We start from the raw sequence: 20,128 nt of genomic DNA on the forward strand, positions 1-20,128 counted from the left end.
GACTAATATACAAATATCGTTAGCTCTATTCTCAGTATGTTAGGGAAAGTTAAACTGGCGAGTTTTAAATCAAGCGTCCAACTTGTTAAATTGAAATTTGAAGAGATTATCTATAGAGGCGGACCAAAACGAGAAACTTCGAAGCAATACTTACTTGCTTGTCTGCTCAAAAATACGATGACGGTCCGCGTCGTTCGCTTTCCAAGTAACATAGGCGATCCGTGTACCACCGAGCAGGCAAACTCTGTTTTTGTTTGTTACGTAAGCGTATAAGGCAAAACGTATCGATCGGCCTAGGGTTGCTTGTACTTGTTCGGTTTATGTCACTAAGGCTACCCGATATTGGTGCAGTTTCATGGGGTAGAGTTAAAGGTGAATCTAATAGAGGGAAATGGCCTATTTCTAAACTATTCAAGAGGGGGGGGGAACAATTTTCCGGTAACATGTTGAATTTTTCGGGGAAATGGACAGCTGAAGTTCCAGGACTCCTTTCAAGTGACCATCAGTGTTTGCCGGAGACAGCAAAAGCTCACATGGAAATAAGTTGAATGAAGTTTACCAGTTCCATAGAAGTTCGAGTGGAACTGCTGAAACGTCAGTATACAAAGGCCTGTGAATTCCTCCACCTGAACATTTTGCTTGCTTTCAGTGGCTATAGTACGTCATAGTCGGCATACATGGGGTGATTGTTCTTAACTCCTGTTGAAATGCCCTTAGCGCAGAACGTCTTAGGCTTGAAACTAACTATCATCAAAGAATCGTTAAGTGTATCATCAAATCACTGAACATATTGCAATTCTTCTTTCTACGCTTGACTAGAACTAGAACTTGACTAGGAAAAGTATAAAAAACAACCTTGAATGCAGCCTAATAGGTCGATCAAGTACCTAGTAGTCTGCCAGGCAAACTGCAAGGCACTTGCTTTTCATAATGAACATCAGTACATCTGTAAATTTCAACGCTTGATATCACAACTGAGTGCTGGATAACTTCCGTATAAGTATCTATATATACATACAATGTATTATTGAAATTGTTGGTCGTTAGTGGGTAACCATGTCAACAGAAAATGGAAAACCCGTGACAATCATCGGAAAGTCTTGTTTATTTTCCAAAATCGATCATTATTAGGAAAAGATTTTCGTTATCGTATGATTACGTTGTCTAACGATTCTTGATGCAATTTCTTCTATTATTATTTTTCTATCACAACAAGGATGGCTAAAATCAATAAGTCGAGCTAAGTTTAAAAATTTATTTAAAAAAAAAAAAAGAAGCTTCCGGCTTGAGCTCGAACAGGCCTTTAATATCCGATATTTTTACTAGGGAGTGTCCGTGAGTAATCCAGATGTAAGAATAGACAGCAAGTAAGTTGACGTTGACTCCACGATGAACGGTTTTACCAGGGTGGTACGAAGACAGATTCGGCCAGACCTGAATCATTCCATATAGGATATGTCGCTCCATAGGACAAATGGGATCTTCTCGTCATGGCCCAAGTGTGGTCCGTCGTAGGTTTGATTCGAACCCATAGCTGTCGTTCACCGTCGAAGAACGGACCGGAGGAAGCGAATAGTGACCGACCTAAACTGGTATATCACATTTCACCGGTATTAGTTTAACCGTGGGTTACTTACACTGGCTCAACTCAATGACCCGTTTGCAGACCTCTCGGCGCGGGTTGTCGGCGACATCGTGGCATAAATATCAGAATGCTACCTACTATTCAGATAGTGCCTTGTAAATATCTGTTCGGTCAACACCGATCATCGGAAAAGCCTGTGCCACAGCCGTCACTGGAGGTCTACGCACGATGTTTCGTATCGATTTAGACACAACGGTAGAACGACTTGTTGAACGAGTACAATTGTCAGCCCGTGTAGCTTTACCAAAGACAAGCCACAGTGGCAATAACGCCATTTACGACGGGCAAAAGCGCCCGGTTGTTTACAATGTCGTGAACCTGTACGATGACAAGCACAGTTACCAACTGAAGTTTGGAGCTATCCAGACACCATCTGTCGATGAGAAAATGCATCTGAACGAGGTTTAGATAGCCCGTGTAATTCCCGGCAGACAACTAAAACTTACATCCTCGCACTTGTAGGCCTGTTTAGTTACCGAGACTTCTGGCAAGGCGGATACGATACCTTTGTGCGTCAAGTAACGTATACCTTTGAAAAATCTGAGATAAACTTGAACATATTTCTGGCGTCCAGTAGCATAGCATAGGGACTGGAAGCCGCTCATCGCCAAGAGCAATGCAAGCCGACATGGCCATAACCAGTACTGATAGCTAAGCAGTGGATAGCACTCTGGGCGACGGCACGTCAGGTTGACTATTCAGCGAGTGCATATACGTATGATCATCGCCACGTTTGCAAACCTGACATGGAACAATTACGTCTTAGCATTGTATGAAAGTGAGGCACACTTCATACTGTCTCTGCAGTTTGAACTTAGCGCCACCGGTGCTCGTAATTGTAAGCGCTACCGCATTTCAAGGCCCGATGAAACGATTTTTATAGAAAAAGCACCATTCCTTTTCGAGCCTTCTATTAACGGCGTTCACCATAATAAACCCGCGTTCCATTCAAGATGGTCGGTTAGACGAAAATCGATTCTGGTAGTCAGATGCTCGTCATGGCTACCACTCCAATCAGTGTTTTAGGCCATGATGCACGTTCTAGGTTTTCCTTGTTTGCACCCAATCGACCCTTTTGAATGAGTGAGACCTACTCGCGATGTTCCATATCTAAAAGTAGGTAAGTAAAGAAAGTTGTAGACCTAGTGGCGTTTAGCGAAGCGCCACTTGTGCGCATCAGCTGATTCCAACGAGCACTATCCTCGAAATCGAAAAGAATACTCGACGGTATTGCCGCCGACAATTTGGCTTCAGCAATGATTACATAAAAGCATACGCCGACAATTCAATTCCAAGTTGCTATGGGCATGGCTTTTGTGTAATTTATGAGGCATCGAAGATCCCTTTTGTTATTTTCAGATCGAACAAATGATAGCTTAAAGTAAAACAAAAGCTTAATGAACGATAATGATAAGTAAGATTCGCTTCTTTTCAATTCCGACTCTACTTTAATTGTAATAATTTCGGTTTCACACGGAACAGTCACACTCGACAAGCGCTTTCATCGAAGATGAAATGCAAACAAAAATTTTAGTATTTACTTATTTTTCGTACCTTCTCGTGCTCTAAACTCTTGGCAAATCATTGTAGCTAGGACAAATAAGTTTATTTTGATCACAATTGAGAGTCCTTACGACCTGCTTAAGTTCTTTAACATACAAGAAAACGAACGTTCTATATATTCTTTGGTCATATTAGCGCAGTTGGCTTTGGTTAGGCCCGGGTCGAAGGTCCGCATTTCAGAAAACAAGTATCTCGTGCTACATGCGCCGACCTACCTTCGTGGTCAATGCAAGGAATTAATTTTAATTGGAACAGCTTATAGCCAAATGTCTTAACCGCAGTTAAGCATGCACAAGAGCGCTCCATTCGCTCCCGAAAAAAGAACGATGATGGCAAAGACAATAACTGATTGGAAAAACTCAGGCAAACTGTCTTCTATGCCGGACAACAATCCACTCTCACGGGAAATAGTAGAAACGTGCTCTGTTCTATGCTATGACTATATGCCTAAGACTGGTAAGGACAGCAGCACACAGCATGGAACATGGCTACAGGTTAGATCCAGAAATAGACCTAAAAAGAGGAGACTTTCTGGAAAAACCTGTGTAAACGGGGCGTCGCGGCAAGACAACAAAGTATGGTTGTTAATGATGTAAGCAAAAGCGATCAATTCTTACATGCACAAACCGATTTAGCGTTAAGTACAAACCGTTTTTAACATAGTAGGAAAGGGTTTCATATATTTGTAACTACTTGTTATAAGTAGACCAAAATATACAAACAATGGCAGGCAAACTTAAGGCAAGCTCTTGTCGCTTCTGTTGTCAGATAAATCTGTGGGTAATGTGTACAACTGTTTCAAGTATCCATGATCTAAGTATCTTACTTGTAGATCTCTTCTCTTTTATAAAACTGCTTAAAAATCTATATCATTAAAAAGATATTAATATAACTAATGATCATCTTAAATATTAACTACATATTGATTTAACATATTTTTCACAGAAAAATGATCTTGCAAATAAATAAAATATATCATAAAGTAAGATATCTGAATTGATGTTTCAATGTAATAAGCGAAATATTGGCGTTCTATCATTTACTTTACCAATTCCTTTAATAAGATTTAAAATGCCGCCATCTACCTTTAATTTCAAATAAATTTACTCGAGATTATTGTGGAGGAACAACTGAGGGTAGAAACAACTCAGAAACAACTAATCAAAATACGCAACTTGGAGGAAGACCTGAAACTGCTATTATTACTTAAAGGGGTATATGCGAGTATTCCTCACTCGAAACTTAGTATAATAAAGGCCAGAATTTATGAGACCACTGAAAGAGAGAATACTTATATTGAATCCCAATGTTTTACCCACTTCTTACAGGCGGGAAATATTATAGTCGGTACAACAAAATGCACGGGAAAAAAGAAGTGCACCCAACGACCCTCGTCGCTATTCGATTTCCAGAGTAAGTTGCCAAAGTAAAAGAGAGCAAACCGACCAACAGAATGGCTGATTGCTTTTAACAGTACAGGAAAAATATCCTACTATATAACAAATGATGTGAGACCATAGCAACATCGGGCGCATATTTTGAATGTACTGCCCGAAGCCCACAAACTACCTTAACAATCACCATCAGCAGACCCAACAAAACGCTAGCAGTGAGCATAACAGTGTCGCGGTTAAGAAAGGTGACATTTTAATTAAAAAGCAAAAGTTACATGCTTACACAGGCACATTTAAAAAGCTCAAATAGAAGATGGACAGCATAACGAGGTCCAACAGCAGAAAAATGGTGACATGAGACTCGTAGTATGAGAGAAGGCTTCGGGAGCTGATACAGCTTACGCGGTCGCAGCGGTAATGGCCCCTTCGCGCCCGCTGCTGAGCCAGCGGTGGACTTCGAATTTCTTGTGTGTATGTTTATAGAGCGCATGAGGGCTAGTCGAGGAAATCAACAGGGTTATTTATAAGTGTGTAGTACGGCATGGTAATAAGACGGGGAACAAGTGAAGTAAAGGTCTAGAAAAACTAAAACTGTGTGAAAGAGGTTAGTACAATTGTCAAGTTGAATTTTGGCGGCACACTGAAGGTGAATTCTGCAATAAACAAACTTCAACTTCTACCTTGGTCGTATGAATAGTTAATTTTCCGTCGCGTATTGTTTGTCATACAAACAGTTAAGAAATATGCGCCTTTTATAGTGCTATCACAACTCACTATACATAACCTAGAAAAATGCTCGTCGTTAGTTTATTTCTCACCAGACACTGAGGGTTTTTCTGGGTTGATTGGCAAAAAGGAAAAAAATTGTTTTATGCGTGCTACGAATTTAGAGTGGAACCGTCGTATGTGAGTGAACTGGGATAGTTATGTAACCGCAGTATGTGCGCCTGAAACATTAAATCAAAAGGATGCGACAGTACTAAATGACAGATAGCTAATACTAGTACCGGCCGAAGAACGGCGAAATGTTGCAGCCGCGGAAACATATGTCCCCTCGAGAGGTACTGCTGATTTTTTTAAACAAAAGGGGAAATAGGCGCAGAGGTGAGACGCATGGGCAAGCAGTAATTAGAAGTTTAAGGGAGTACAACCAAGGACAACATGTTTTGAGCAAAAAACGATCTTGCCCATGGAAAATAAATTTACCCTAGATCACCTCCCACGTGTTAGCTTAGTGGCTAGCGAATTCGCCTGCTCATCATCTTAAGGACACGTTGTGCTAGTCAAACCCGGGCAGAGGCACACCTCATTTCGTGCTGGGAGTCAGCTGTCTGACGGAATGGCTAACGGCGATATTGAACGTAAAACTCGAAACACAGACGAGACCGACGTTTGAGGTGTCTACTGGTGGATTTGCCATGGCAGCACAATTCGCAAAAGAAGCAACTCATAGACGGCTACCTGTCCATCGGAAGAACCTTATACGCGGTTGCCAAGAGGAATTGGACACACCAGGGGAAGCCAGGCGTAGATATCTGTTGTCTGCTAGCTTAAGTGTCAAAAAATTGGACACAAAGCAAGGAGATGTATGAACGATGTGGTTACAGAAAGGAGACGTCACAGATGCAGCACACTCGAATACATCGTAAGAAGGTGCAACAAAATGGCGAAGTGCTATAACTAAGGGATAGTTTCATACGCAGCCAGCTCATCGGCTTGCCTGGCCTACAAAGCATACCATGCAGCCAGTAAAAACAAAAAAAAACCCAAAGAACAGTTGTAGTGGCTATAGGGTATCATGTGAATGACTGTTACTAGGATGGAGCGAATGCTAAAGGTAAAAACCTACCGCAAGAGAGAAGACATTTTTTGTTGTCGCTTATCTAAATGATCTATCTGCTAAGAGAACTAAAACATCGCAAAATTCTCAATCAAGCAAACGACGCCTTTGCCTAACTTGTTTCCTGGATGCCTGCCAGTAACCCTAATTAAAAGCCAAGTTATGCTTTAGGTTGACAAGAAAAAAATGCCATCATGTCGGAGCAACTCCAAACAGTGAAAATATACGGGTGGTTAGCACTACTAAATAGCTCGGAGTTTTCTTAAATAAAGGAATTAAAAGCGTATATAGAAAGCGTTAAGGCAGTAACAGCTAAAGCCGAAAAGGTCTCAGGATAGACGGCCAGATTAATTCCAAACATCTACATCCCAATGAAAAAAAGGCGTCTAGTAATCTCGATGACAGGATAGATTATCCCTCGTGGATGCTCGGCGCTGACAGCAAAGACCGCAAGCATCTACAAAGGGTCAAACGCATGCTGGCAATTAGAATCGCCCAAATCGCTCATTCAACATAAGATTGCACTAGTTCATGTAGGCGTCGTATCCTGGCAGCTAAAAGCTGTTGAAAAGAAAAACTTATGATCTGTTTTCAGTCAACCCAAACAGATACAAGCCATTATGATGGAATGGGGCACTATCCTTAATGGACAACAGTAAGAAACGTGGATCGACAAAGCTGGGGATGAGCTCACAAATGTCATGACTTCGTTCGTCACAAAACTCAGAAATTTTCAAACCTACCTGTAGTATATACAGGTTGCACCGTTCGTCTTCAATAAACAAGATGAAGCGAAGCATTGCATTGGGTATTGTCAGACTATAAGGAAAATGCATAATCTTACGTTACGCTTTTGTCCAACAAATTTCATTATAGGAAAATTAGAATTTAGGTTACAAGTTCGCTTAGAGGTCTGCAAATAATAAAGTCGTACGGTACAGTAAGGCCTAAAAGCTATTTTCGACATCTGTGGGCTTCTATAACGGGTACTCAACCCAGTGCTGCATCCGAGAGCTATGGTAGTAGCAAAAACGAAGTTTTAAACGTATCATTTTTTTTTTTTTTTCACAACAAACAAGTTAATTTCTGCCCTTCTTTTATTGAATCAGCACGCAACACATTGATAAGTTAAAACTGCTACATCATTCCTGATTCTAACTGTATAAAACTGTACTATATTCAGCCGCTACTTAATCGATAGGGCCGCTATTTGAATCGAAGTGGCTACCTCAGGCGTGTTAAACTCGGTAACTAACATCAAATTTAAGCTATTTATATATTTAGGCTAGAATTTCCATTTGGCCGGTAAAATATAGGTGGGGAAATCAAAGGGGGATTTGTCTTCACTCAACCTTTATGATATAGTTACATAGCTATCAAGGCTGACATATGATTACAACAGCTCCATTATAAGCCAGTAACACGTGCAAAGACGGCTCTTTTTATCGATCAATCGGAAGGTTAAAGAAGCTCATAAAGGCTGGTGAGAAAGGCAGTAGAAGTAAGGAATTTTTTAGCTTATGCAATAGAAGTAATTGTGGGGCACCGCTTGAAAAGTGTGCGCACAGTAAGATTGAGAGTACGGTATTGTACGGCAGGACGACCAGAGTGGCAGCTTCAGGGGATCCTGCACGGTAATAACGGGAGGGGCAGCGTTGTGAGTCCCCGACTTGTGGCACCTCAGGTGCAGGTTGTAGCTATGATACGCCTGCGACAAACTTGGATTCCGGCAGGTAAATATTGGCAATAATTAATAGTCTGTCCAATGAGAATTAACTGTATGCTAGTACAGAGCTTATTTCACACGTATCGTAACTAATAAATTGTGTTTTTCCCAGCATCTGAAATATTCTAAGAACTATCATTCAATCAAGTGCTTGCAGTACGCTAAATATATATGGGATTTTTATGACTCAGCGGGCAAGGACTTTATCAAAACGAGCCACCACAGCCAGAGAGGATTGTAACAACGTGAGGCCTACCATGTGAAGAAAGTAGCGAGTCGCCTCGAGACTTAAGCTTGGATGAGATGTCGCAAGGTCTGTGACTATTGTGGGGTTAAACTATTAAAAGGCCTCTCATCCCTTCACGCTGTCGGTACCGGTAAAAATAGGTGTATGTCCCAATGGGTACGTGAACGCATTATACAGAAAATAGGTCGCGAATGTGAGCTAACCATAAAGAGGTTCGCGCTGGAACATTAGTCTGTGAAAAACGAGAGCGTTGTCTTTATACCAACGACAGACGAGTGCGCATTTTATCGGAGACGGTAGTTGGGCTGGATTCATCAGACGTCGCAATCTCTCTTGTCGCTTGTAGAATAGTCCACTTATGTCTAATACGAACTCACGGCGAGAGTACCGCAAATAACCGAATAGCAAGTATGATTACACTCTTAAAGGGGTTTAACTAAGCCTTTGAAAGCTTTTTCGGTTTTACTGCTGACAGAGCATAAGTGACGCGAAAATCAGGAGGAAAACTCGCCAAAGGATCGATGAAGGTGCTCCATCCAGCTTGCGTATGGCGTATCCTGCGCATCTTGCGGCCCTGGATGCTGTACACAAGCATTTTTAGAACGAAACTTCAGAAGGGGAAAAAACAGACAATGACGAAGCTGCCGAGCTTAACAGAAATAATGGCAAGAAGGGAAATAGAGACTCGATACAAAAGTGTCTTAAAACGAGGTGCCAACAATCGTTGACGGTAAGTACGGCAGGCTGTTGTCAGCCGTCTTAGCGGTTTTAAAAACATAGCGCGATTCGCTGAGGTGTATGGTGTGTATGTAACTTACAGCGTAGAAGCTCTCAGGGCTGTGAGCTTTTACCATCAGGTGTAACGGATACGTAAACATTTTAAAGGCATTTAATGAGCTCTTTGAATTTTTGCGAAAAAAATTCTTCAGGTTTTGCTAAACATTTGCTTTTTCAAATCCGACTGTGGTCAGATAAAGATGATAGCGCACATTCTGAATCCGCAGTAAATTCCTTCGACTGATCGAGCAAATTTACTGTTTAACCCGTTTCCCTAAACTTTGCGAATAAAAAATAGCTGGTCTTTCTCAAAATGTTCGTGCCCGATGAACCCCCACCATCGTTGCCAAACCCCTTAGTTACTCAAAGTCGATTAGATGACCGCGCTGGCCGCTGAAGAGTAGCGAAGCGTTTTTGGGTTCTTCAGGAAAACGTTCTTCGAGGATTCAAAAATGAAGGGAGGACTGACCGGTAACGTATCTACAATTCAATACTGATTATTCAAATTTCTAGCCCGTACGCTCCGTTGGTGTGTTCTGAGCTCAAGTTGCAATTACCAGTTTCACACCTAGCTCTATCATATTATTCATTTCGCCTTTAGGTATCAGGATCATGCATTGTAAAGTAAAATTGAACGTCGATCCGAAACCCATACACGATACGAATAAAGTAATACCGGACACAATTTATAAGTTAGCCAGATTTAATCAACGTCTACGAGGCCTTTCGAATATTTTTACTATCAAGTCAAGATAGACTTATTATCTTGTTACTTGAAAAAAAGGTCACGGTAATCTTTCACTTTCTATTTCCAAGACCGATAAGCCAAGAGGAATCTATACTTCATTGTATGAAGTTTCACCGAGTAGTATCGTGTCGAGTACTCTGTGAAGTGTTAAACTGCTTGGAAAAGTAAGGTTACCGATTAGAGGTCATGGGCGAAATTCGTGTGGACTCTTCATACATTTCTGAGCAACTAGATTCGTCTTTATTTTCAATTAAAATACAGCACGATTGAACTGTATAAGAATATCAGACTGTTAAGCATATGCTATTGTTGGTGCATGATGTGTTGAAGATTTGATCAGAGTTTTTAAAATTTATGGAGCTAATGTTAGTTAACCCTAAATGATTTAAAAAATTTATAGATAAATAAAATTATGTAATCTGGTAGGTGAAATGTGTTCACTATTAACGTTATAAAGAAAGTTAAGTCAAAGACAAGTAAAAGCTGTTGTTGGACAACTTCCAAGAGAATTTATTGTATAGTGCAAGACTACATAGGTTCAGTGTGTCCTGTAGGCGATAATCATAGTCTAGTAAAGCCTCTGCAAGGACCTTTCATCACCGTTAGGGATCGGAGCCATGGAGATCGGCCGCAATACACGATAATCCATTGGTTGTTAGGACTTTGGTGCTGCAATGGAAAGGGCACATCCTGAGTATGCCAAACCTCGACAGCCACAGTTGAAGCAAGATACTGACACGTTTAATAGAGCCCACAACATGATTCTGCTAGTATGCGATTATCGCGTCTCAGACAACGTTAAACAGGCCGAGAACCTTATGAAAGGCTTGAGAAACTGCCAGTTCCCAGACGCTAAACAATTTAATAAGTATTCACCAACCAGCAGGAGGGGTCGCTGCTCCTGTGTGCAAAACTCCGTTGCGGATCTTCTGAAAATTGTAGTGATCAGTCAGCTTTGCTGCTTCAGGATCGTCCGGTCTTACCACTACCCGTCGGTACAGATTTTCTAAGTAGACGAGATCATCCAGGATCATTTGCTTCTCATACGGGTTAATCTGACCGGCAGTGCCTAGGAAAGTGTACGCAAAGAGAGGACATTCAGCTTAATCGTCGAATTTGTTCGACGCTATAATTTGCTGTAGTGAAAACAGCTGGTACAAGGTTGTGTCAATAATAGACTTCTTTGATTACACTTCTTAATATACACTTTTTTGATTCGAATTGAAAGCGGTTAGAGAAATATTAACGTAGGCAAATGAATGAAGTAAACTATGAGGCGCACTTACTTCGCAGATTGTAATCATGCTTCACTGTGTTCAGGCCTTTGTAGAGTCCGAAGTTCTCCAGGCAGTTCTCTGAGTAAAGGACACGATAGTAGCTTGATAACTGATTAAGTTTCGTCCATTTAGTTTTCCAAGCGACACCAGTAATTGTGACAGTGGTCAGAGGATGGTCAATGATTTGTCGATGGGTCTTGCCTATTTGGGAGTTCAGCATCATCATACAAGGACTCATATATTGAATGGATTCTTTAAGAGATCCTTAAGTGTTTAGTCGTCTTGTCGGCTCAGTGTACAACCACATACCTCCCTTTACCGCGCCCTAGAGAATTTTAGTTTACTATATATTTATTATTAGATACCAAATTAGTTAGAATTTTCACTTATAAATCGAGTGGAACCTGTGTATCGATTCAATTAGTCTCGTTTGGTTTAAACATTTTTAAACAAAAATTTGGTTTAATCATTTTTGGAGCGGGTTTTGCCTTGTTTCCAACTGGAAGGAAAATATACCATGAGAAAGCACAGATATCACTCTGTTGTGCTTCGTTTCTACTCCCTGTTTACGTAACCCAATAGATTGAAAATGCCAGCACTGACTGACTGACCACATAGTACCATATTCTTTGTGAGTTGAAAACCCGTTTAAATCTAACCGTCCATTCCTCTACCGCCGAATTCTCCTTTTCCTTTCCTTCCTCCTATTCCGCTTTTCTTGGTATAGTTTTATCGCTTGCTCGCCCCTGAGAGCTCTTCAACTAGTTAATACTCCTTAACTCTCTATGTGTAGTTTCGTATCGTTTCAAATCTCGTCTAGCGCGCTCCGCTAACGTCAACCCAAGCTGGAGTCGATCATTTGTGACAATGTGCCGTTGTCTGCTGCTGACGAAAGTCACGTATCTAGTTTATTTATTATCAACCTTGTCGCACCAATCGGCGCTCATGTTCATCGTACCAAACAAGTACACCCTCGTCAGACACATTAATGAAAGGTATGAGTGGACTCGCGTTGTCATTATCCGGCCCACTAACAAAAATGCCGCCACGTGCTTCGTTGGGCATCTCCGATTGTGTCATAGGCCTAGGCCACATTTTCCCGATGCGTTACACCCGGCTCTTCTATGATCTTCTCTCGCAGCGCGTCGACACCACTCTTCCGCTTGAATATTGTGCTTCGTGTAAGGGGCCTCAACGTCGTTCTCACTTTTACGGGCTGTTTATTTACAATTTACAGCTCGGTTTTGCTACGTATATTGGCTGAACTGGATCGGTATAGTCAACAACTACACTATAACTATAGAGCAAGTTTTCTGTAACACCACCTTTGAAGATGTCACCTAATGGCACGCTCAGCTTAAATCAATTAATTGTGGTCGCTTTTTGATATTGGGCGCTTTTATTTTGTGGTCGATCTTAATTGGCAACAACATATTCTCGAATCTTTTCCCGTTGCTGTTAACTCCATCATTTTATTTCATTCTTATCATATTACTATTATCTTCACGATGGCTACTCATCCGCATCAAGCAACATCAGAGTATTTTCAGACTAGCACCATTTACAGACCAACTATGGCGCCCCTAATGGAGTATATCTCCCTGACCGTTTAAGCTGTGTTAAGAAGTCTCTGTAAGGACTGTTTAAGCTAGTGCTTTAAATTCCGCCTCTGCGAAGCTCTAAGAAGAATTTTCAACTTGTCGATGCCTCTAATGCTTGCTTCCTACCCACGAAGTTTACGACGCTTCTTTACGGACTTCATCTTAAGTTTGACGAATACGTACAGCCTTATTCAGCCAGCCGGCGTGCACACCCTCATTTTTCTTCTACAATTATCCACAGCTCGGCACTGAGACCAACATCCATTTTCTGACTTCACCGAGCACTTCAGTCCTTTTTCGTCCCTGCCAGCCGTCCTGAGGTCTTGAATCGACAATGCAGTGCTGTTCACTCGTGATGTCAATAACCACTAATCCTTTTTTGCTCTCATCCACTTTCTTTCTATCGCCTCTGTATTTACGGTCTCAAATATCCCGCAAAAAGCTTTCTTCAGAAATCATTTTGGAACCCTTCCTCCTTTGCCTTCTCTCGTCGTGTGCTCCGTTGGCTAATTAGCATTGTAAGATACTAAGTTTTAGGAACAAGTTGCTGCAAGAAAGTTGTTAACTTTTGTTGAACTTTCGGATATTCAGTTAAAACCACGCTTATCTAGAAGGCGTTTGTTATTATTTATAGCTGTTGGATTTCGTAAGTGGAAACAGTGAAAACTAAAAGGACCACGTTCTTTGAGCTTGGATTTATACCTGTCGCCAAACTGCTCTGACTGACTGACTCCAAATGATGTTTGCGAAATTGTTTACCGCTATTTTCCCCATAATATTTTCCCTATATAATTAAAGTTTCTAGCTTTGTAAAAATGAATAAAGTCCCTGTAGATGCCGTACTTGGCTATCTAACATGCTTGTTTGGTTAAATCCCCAAACTTTTCGTATACGACAATACTTCATGGCTTACCTATATAAATGTATAGCACATTATATCGTGAGATAAAGTTCTCTTCGAATATATTGGCTACAATAACTTAAGCCGCGTCCTTGTCGTCTACAAGCAGCTAAGGATCAATACCAACCATCTTCAGTGTCGATAAGTACCGGAAACGCCCAGACGGAGTCGTTTTGTGGGCATGGCAACGTCCCTTTGCGGAAATAGATCTGGCGAAGTTTGAGTAGTCGGTTGCTTCCGTGCTGATCGCAATCGACATGAAGCGTCACCATGCCACGAAATGAAACAATTTGCTTTAGCCAGTCTGTGGGAGAACCAGTAGCTTCCTGCATAAAAACGAACTTTACTTGTTTTGTTTATAATACTTTAGCATCATTTACCTATAAAAAAAAAAAAAAAAAAAAAAAAAAGCTATATTGCACAGTTCAGCTTCAGTGCGGGACTTCTATAATTGGAGAAAACTTTAAAAAAAAATTAGCTTTTTTTAACTTTCTTTTGTAAGAAAATCTAATACAACTATGTGTTGCCTTTAACTATATATATATATAACATTTGTACCAAATACGAGTGGAAATGTCGTATACTTAGATTATTTACAGTATATTTATACTGACTTTAATTAAGTCACGAAAGCTTCTTCTTGACGAAAAGCTACTGTTTAGGTTCGATATATTTTTTACCTCTCCTGTATTTTTAGTGCCCTAATCCTTACTATAATTATTTATCTAAGGATTGAATACTTGACGTGACGATAAAACGTACCGTAAAATCATTGCACAAATCTTCTGTCTTGACCAGGCTACCTTTGTGTTTTGAGACGTAAAATCTATTTCCCTTCCTGAACTGTTCATCACCCAAAAATCGGTACAACATCCAAAGATAAAGAGAAGCTTTTCCTTGAGTTACAAGACGAACTAGAGACGAATGCACGATGCTGTCCGGCTCCGAAAAAGTGAACTTGACCGGCAAATCGTTAACCTGGTCCAATATATTTAATCGTCGCGTCGACGATCTGCACAGATGAAGATTAACAAGCACACACTCTGCATAATTATGCATATAGGATGCTCCCTTAGGTACGTTTTATCTATCGTTTTATACATAGTCTACACACGAGACGAAGTTGATCTTTCGGTAGATCGTTTCGCGAAAAGTACGTTTGGTAAATATCTACTTTTTCACGGTACTTATGCAAGCAACGCCAATGCTGTCCTCCACTAACACCCGAGAAGGTGATCACATATAGTTCTTTTATTTTTAAAGCGTATTCTATTTAGACCAACCTGTCGTATTTGATCCATTGTTCACGAGGGGGCTGTAACTTTGCATTTATCATTTCGGAAAGGAAGGTTGCAAAACCTTCAGAAAGCCACATATTATCCCAATACTCTGGGGTAATATCGGCACCAAACCAGACCTTAGATAATGCGTATGCCAAATAACCTGTAAAAAGCCAACGTGTGAGCTATGCTAAGTCTCACACAATGTGTAATATAATCATTTTGCACCTTTGAAATTTCAAACATTTAGCTTTTTCCTGTAACTACATGACTAGATAGCTATAAAATGATGACGCTCGACTGGAAAACGATCTTAGAAATAACCTTGGTGCGCAGTGTTAATTTATTAAAAAGACGTAGTAACCTTTTAGGCGTATTTCCGGTGTCGAGCTGTTATCTTGCTGATATTTGGGTACGGCTGAGAGAAGTATGTCTTCTGGGACTACCAAAAGGCCGTAAGTAGATACCGTTCGAGAGCCATCAGTCACCCCGATAATGTCCAACTTGTTTGGTCCCGCTGGAAGGACGCAGAGTTTTAAGAATCAAACAAAATGCTCCAACATAACTTTTTTTTACTTTCACATGGTAGTCAATGTCTACAAAAATTGGCAATAGTTTGTTATGTTCACGGACGTAAACTTACGAAAAAGTGTTCCAGTATAGTCTTGAATGGCTGGTAGAAACGTCTGTACAGCATCGAGGGCTTTTTCAATATTTCTAAAGAGATCCTTTCTTGCGTAACTTGACAAAACACGCACGTTTAGTCCTCCCGGAAGGCTGCGTTCTTCAGAGTAAAATTTTCCCACTGCAAAGGCCAAAGCAAATGTCGACATCGCAGGGGTTTCAGCGAACGTCACCAGCTTATAGTCATTTTGAAGAGGCACGTCCTTGACCTGCTGTGTATTAGAGTAAGTGTTCAAGTTCTTTGGCACAGCAAGTGTCAGTGTGAACTTCGCCTTATATTTAGGAAAATCAACGCAAGGGAAAACTCTTCGCGCTCCTTCGGGTAGAAGATATGATATGACGCTGACACCGTCAGCGCCATCTGGCCCTGTATGGTTGACAATCTGCAGCCCGGGTTCCGTCAGCCCAGAATGCATCTTTCCCTTAAAGTTGCATCTGAACTCGCCTGGCCCTGACGAGATGCCCCCATTTGTAGTAAACACCGCAATCTGGTTCTGAGCATCCATCACGACATCAAGTGGTTTCCATGGTCCCTGGGGCAGTTTTCGATATTCCGCATTGGAAAGTTCGATATCCAATGCATGCAGTACCATATTGGGCGTCGCCTTCGACGCACTGAATTTCATCGTCATATTTCCTTTAAACTTTTGATTCATTTTTCTTCCGATGAGTCGGGAGAAAATGCCCTGTGCTTTGAGTTCGATACGCACATGAACATCGTAACTTTCTGGCACCACCGTAACATTACTATAATCAGCTACGCGTATTATACACTTGGCTTCTTCAGCTGCATGCACTGCGTACTGTAATATACCGACTGATAACACTAGGTACGCTGCCCGCACGCTCATCTTGTATTACGACCGCGTGGCGTTTAGTACGCAACGCTAGGGGCAACTGAAATTAATAAAACAGAAAAAAACGAACTAACAACGAATGTCCGCTCTGCGTACAGGGTCGGTGTCCGGGGCGAATTTTTCCCTCGTGGCAACTCAATCTTTTTCGCTAGGCGTTACTAACTCAGCCTTCCGCTAACACTGGTACACGCAGCAATGACGCAGAGAACTGTGCGCGGCCATTTTTAAGAGATAAAGGATGAAATACTCCTTAGCACCGCAAAGCGTGTCATGTACAGGCATCGTTGACGTAGTGGCTAGCCAAGCCGTAAATCATTGTGAAACGCTTGACGGCCCACAGGCGAGTACGTGAAGATCTCGCGTCTTATCGCATCGTGCAACACCCTGTGTTCGTTGAATTTCGTTATTGTTATTTCGTATACACCACTTTCAGAAAAACAGTTACAGTATTACCAATCTAACATAACCCGATTAGTTTTTCTATCGCATAATTACGCCGTGTAGCTCTCTCAGAATAAATGGATACATTTACGGAAAAGGGCAGCTGGTGGTTAATTACGGTACGGTGCACATGGTACTAAAAAGAATAACTCTATAGAAATCTATCTGTTCTTTGAAAGAATTGTGGCCAAATTCAAATACTATTGTGAATGTAGTGTTGTAGAACAAGCAAAAGATGTTCGGATTACATACGTTGCCTCAGAATCCGGGGAGTTTCCCTGTCGGCGCAATCGTTTGCTTCCTAGTCAACACTAGCCCATAATGAAACAACTGGTATGTTGACAGACTTTCCGGCATAACAGATTTCGGGGTTACATATGGCTTTTTGGCAAATAGATAGCTTGTGGCATGGCAAAGTCGCTTACGAAACGGTAACAAATCAACAAGCCAGTCTTGGGCGAGCAGCTGGTAACAGATGTCAGGGTTTTGCTTCAAAAGTGGCAAAAATAATAGAAGACGACATACATAGTAAAAAAAACTCCATCGACAAATGAAACGTAAAATGTCTTTCTCCTTCTGATTGGCAATGCAATTCACGTTGATTAAGTTTACGCAAGTTAGTTTGAAAAAAAAACAAACGAAACAAGCACTATCGAGCGTTTTTTGCAGTTGTTATTGCCAAGTTATGAACCTGACCTTTAAATTTGAGAGCTTCTGTTTACCAAAGGATAGCAACGGTGCTTTATATATGTAAAACGCTATATACGATAAAAAGCTTAACAATTTCGGATGAAACTTAGCGAAAGCTGTGCTTCATTTTGACTTTGACACCTCATTCCACCTTTGAACTTCTGTCGAAATTTTCTGCAAAAGAAACGCGTTATTCGTCCCGTTTTATCGATTAATGAAAGACAAAACTAGTTTAGCTATCTAAAAACTTTTACACAACGCCTTATGCCTCAACTGCTGTCTGCTGTATTGTTTACACGGGCGACTCTATGCGTTGTTCATCGGCGGATCGTATTGTTTCTTATTAATAGCCAAAGTTCAATCTAATTATTTCAAATATTTTTATAGTGTACCACAATTCTTCGACTCGGATTGATAATAGATTTCATTGATAAACTGGATTCTGGATGGAGAGAAGTTTGTGGAAAGCCGGTGTGTAAAATTTTCTATATGCTCGATGCAGGATCTGATAACAACGTGGCCCAAACACTCAGAGGTCTTAAGTGATTTTTTGAAATATTTTCCTAAAATGTATTTTTAAGTCTCAGGTGAGCAAAAACTGGCTGATATTTAAGTTCAAACTTAATATTGGCCAAAAAGTAACTAAAGACTAATTTGAATGTACTATGATTAGCAGATTACATCTCCAGGACTATTTAAGTCATCATGAAAGTTCATGGATGAATGCAACCCAAAATAACACCACTTGAACATTAGTCAGAAAAGTTAGTAAGCAATGTAGAAAATGTCTAAAAGCTTATTCGCTAATAACTGCACAGCTCTAACTAAGTGGGAAGCTTCGACCTCGCTTTTCAAAGAAAAAAAATCAATTTGGTAGTGAAGTCCCAATAAATGCTAACTTCCGTAAGGGCAAATTAGACAGCGTAGAAACATAGCTCTGTCGGTAAATCAGGTCTTAAACTATTGCCAATCGAAAAACTGGTTAAGTATATAGTTTTTTTTTTTTTTTTTGTGTTTTATGTGTTTGCAGTTGTATCAAAATTAGATATATCTATTACAAGTCATTAGAGTTTAAGTCTAGAAAGAATTTTTCTATGGGCATTCCTTGGGTAGAATCTTCACTAGTTTCGTGACGTTAGCTTCAGGTTAATCTACCTAGTTCCTCCAGTCTATCCTTGGAAGTCTAATATAACTACACTACAGAATAGCTCAAGCCAAAAAAAGAAGCTATCTGAAATAGCCTAACTTCATAAAGAGAAGCAGCACCAGAGACAACATCATTCAGCAGTTGTCACTTTATGATCCGACATTTTTCTAGACAAAAGCAGCATGTCAAGCCAAGAGCACTTAAAGCTAGACCTGATGAAGATAACAGCGACGAAAAGTTATCCCAAGGTCCGAGTTGCATCAGCGGTGACCTATGCGGGAAAACTGCTGATCATGTATACTTCAATCAATACGACCATTTCGATTCGGCTACTAAAGTGAGATAATAATCTAAAGATCATACATTGTTGGCGGAACGATATAAGTGGTCTTGCCTACTCTGTGACCAGACCATGACGAATATAACCTTAACAGAACTCGCTCCGTGCAGGTGTTAAAAGTTAGTTGATTCAATATAAATAAATCAAGCTCTGATTATTCCGACGTTTTCTACTGCTCAACACTGAACGAGCAAAGATGGCCTGAGAAACCCATTGAATGGCCTAGCTTACTTACGGTTCGCGCCAATAATTAGTTCTCAAGCTGAGGCGTCCTACTTAACAATTGGTTCAATAGCTTTTCGCGGTTCATCATTCACTATGGTCGACTCCGGTGGGCCTTTATCATGAAATAAGAGCAAAATATAGATATAGTTGCAGTGAGCCACAGGTATCGATAACGTGTATCAATTATTATTTCCGTCGGCTTCCGCAAGCCGAGTAGAACTATATTTGTTTCCACAGGATCACGTCGCTTCATAGTGGTAAACAATATTCGATCGTGTCAAGCGATGACGCGTGCGAAAGCGTCTAGCTATTGGCGAGTGGTGTAGGTCTGTTACTTAGTTTTCGCCGCTTCCCCTATTTCTTTCCGTTGTCACCTCCACAAACATTTGCAGTTGGGCGCTAATTGTGTTGCCACGAACCGCACGAAGCGTCGCACTGTTGGCAATGCGACGTATCGGCGACATGGTCAAGGCCCTAGTCTGGCTTCTCCTGCACGCAATCAGCGATAAAGCCCCGAGAAAAGACGAATACGGATGAAGAAAAAGAAACATCAGCCTATGCAATAAAATCTCCGGGCGTCTATACGTAATGTGTAAATGAAGTGTTCGCTCGAATAGCCCAGTGCGAATACCAGAACAAATTGAAAATAAAAAGCTATTTAACGGCCCAGAGTGGAAATGAGCTATTACTATCCAATCAATATCCGACACACGACAGCAATGACGCCGGTAACCGCCAGGTCAAC

General features: G+C 40.9%; 2 protein-coding genes across 5 annotated transcripts in view; one reads left to right on the forward strand and one right to left on the reverse strand.

The window, feature by feature from the left end:
• The first annotated feature begins 1,825 nt into the window (after window positions 1-1,825).
• The window catches only part of LOC111245517 (uncharacterized), a 35,664-nt gene continuing 17,361 nt past the window's right edge, over window positions 1,826-20,128 (forward strand). The window contains exons 1-2 of one of the 3 annotated variants that reach the window (XM_086979123.1): window positions 1,826-2,765; window positions 4,537-4,621. In XM_086979123.1, coding sequence (XP_086835249.1) covers window positions 4,566-4,621 — 56 coding nt within the window. In that variant the 5' untranslated portion in view covers window positions 1,826-2,765; window positions 4,537-4,565. Of the gene's footprint in view, window positions 2,766-2,822; window positions 3,801-4,536; window positions 4,622-17,177; window positions 17,315-20,128 lie in introns of those variants that run through there. The other 2 variants (XM_086979125.1, XM_086979126.1) reach the window with 2 other exon arrangements.
• On the reverse strand, window positions 10,425-16,534 carry LOC111245225 (puromycin-sensitive aminopeptidase-like). Of its 2 annotated transcripts, none has more exons than XM_022793280.2 (8): window positions 15,643-16,534; window positions 15,364-15,516; window positions 15,003-15,162; window positions 14,482-14,731; window positions 13,847-14,045; window positions 11,227-11,418; window positions 10,821-11,009; window positions 10,425-10,609 (listed from the first exon to the last, which is right to left on the reverse strand). In XM_022793280.2, the coding sequence occupies exons 1-8, from the start codon at window positions 16,532-16,534 to the stop codon at window positions 10,596-10,598; spliced, it is 2,049 nt and encodes a 682-aa protein (XP_022649015.1). In that variant the 3' UTR covers window positions 10,425-10,595. The 2 variants fall into 2 exon arrangements, with proteins under 2 accessions (XP_022649015.1, XP_086835248.1); XM_086979122.1 differs by having other exon boundaries at window positions 10,817-11,009.

The sequence above is a fragment of the Varroa destructor genome, unplaced genomic scaffold (genome assembly GCF_002443255.2).
Source record: "Varroa destructor unplaced genomic scaffold, Vdes_3.0 BEIS01000002.1, whole genome shotgun sequence".
Lineage (NCBI taxonomy): Eukaryota > Metazoa > Arthropoda > Arachnida > Mesostigmata > Varroidae > Varroa > Varroa destructor.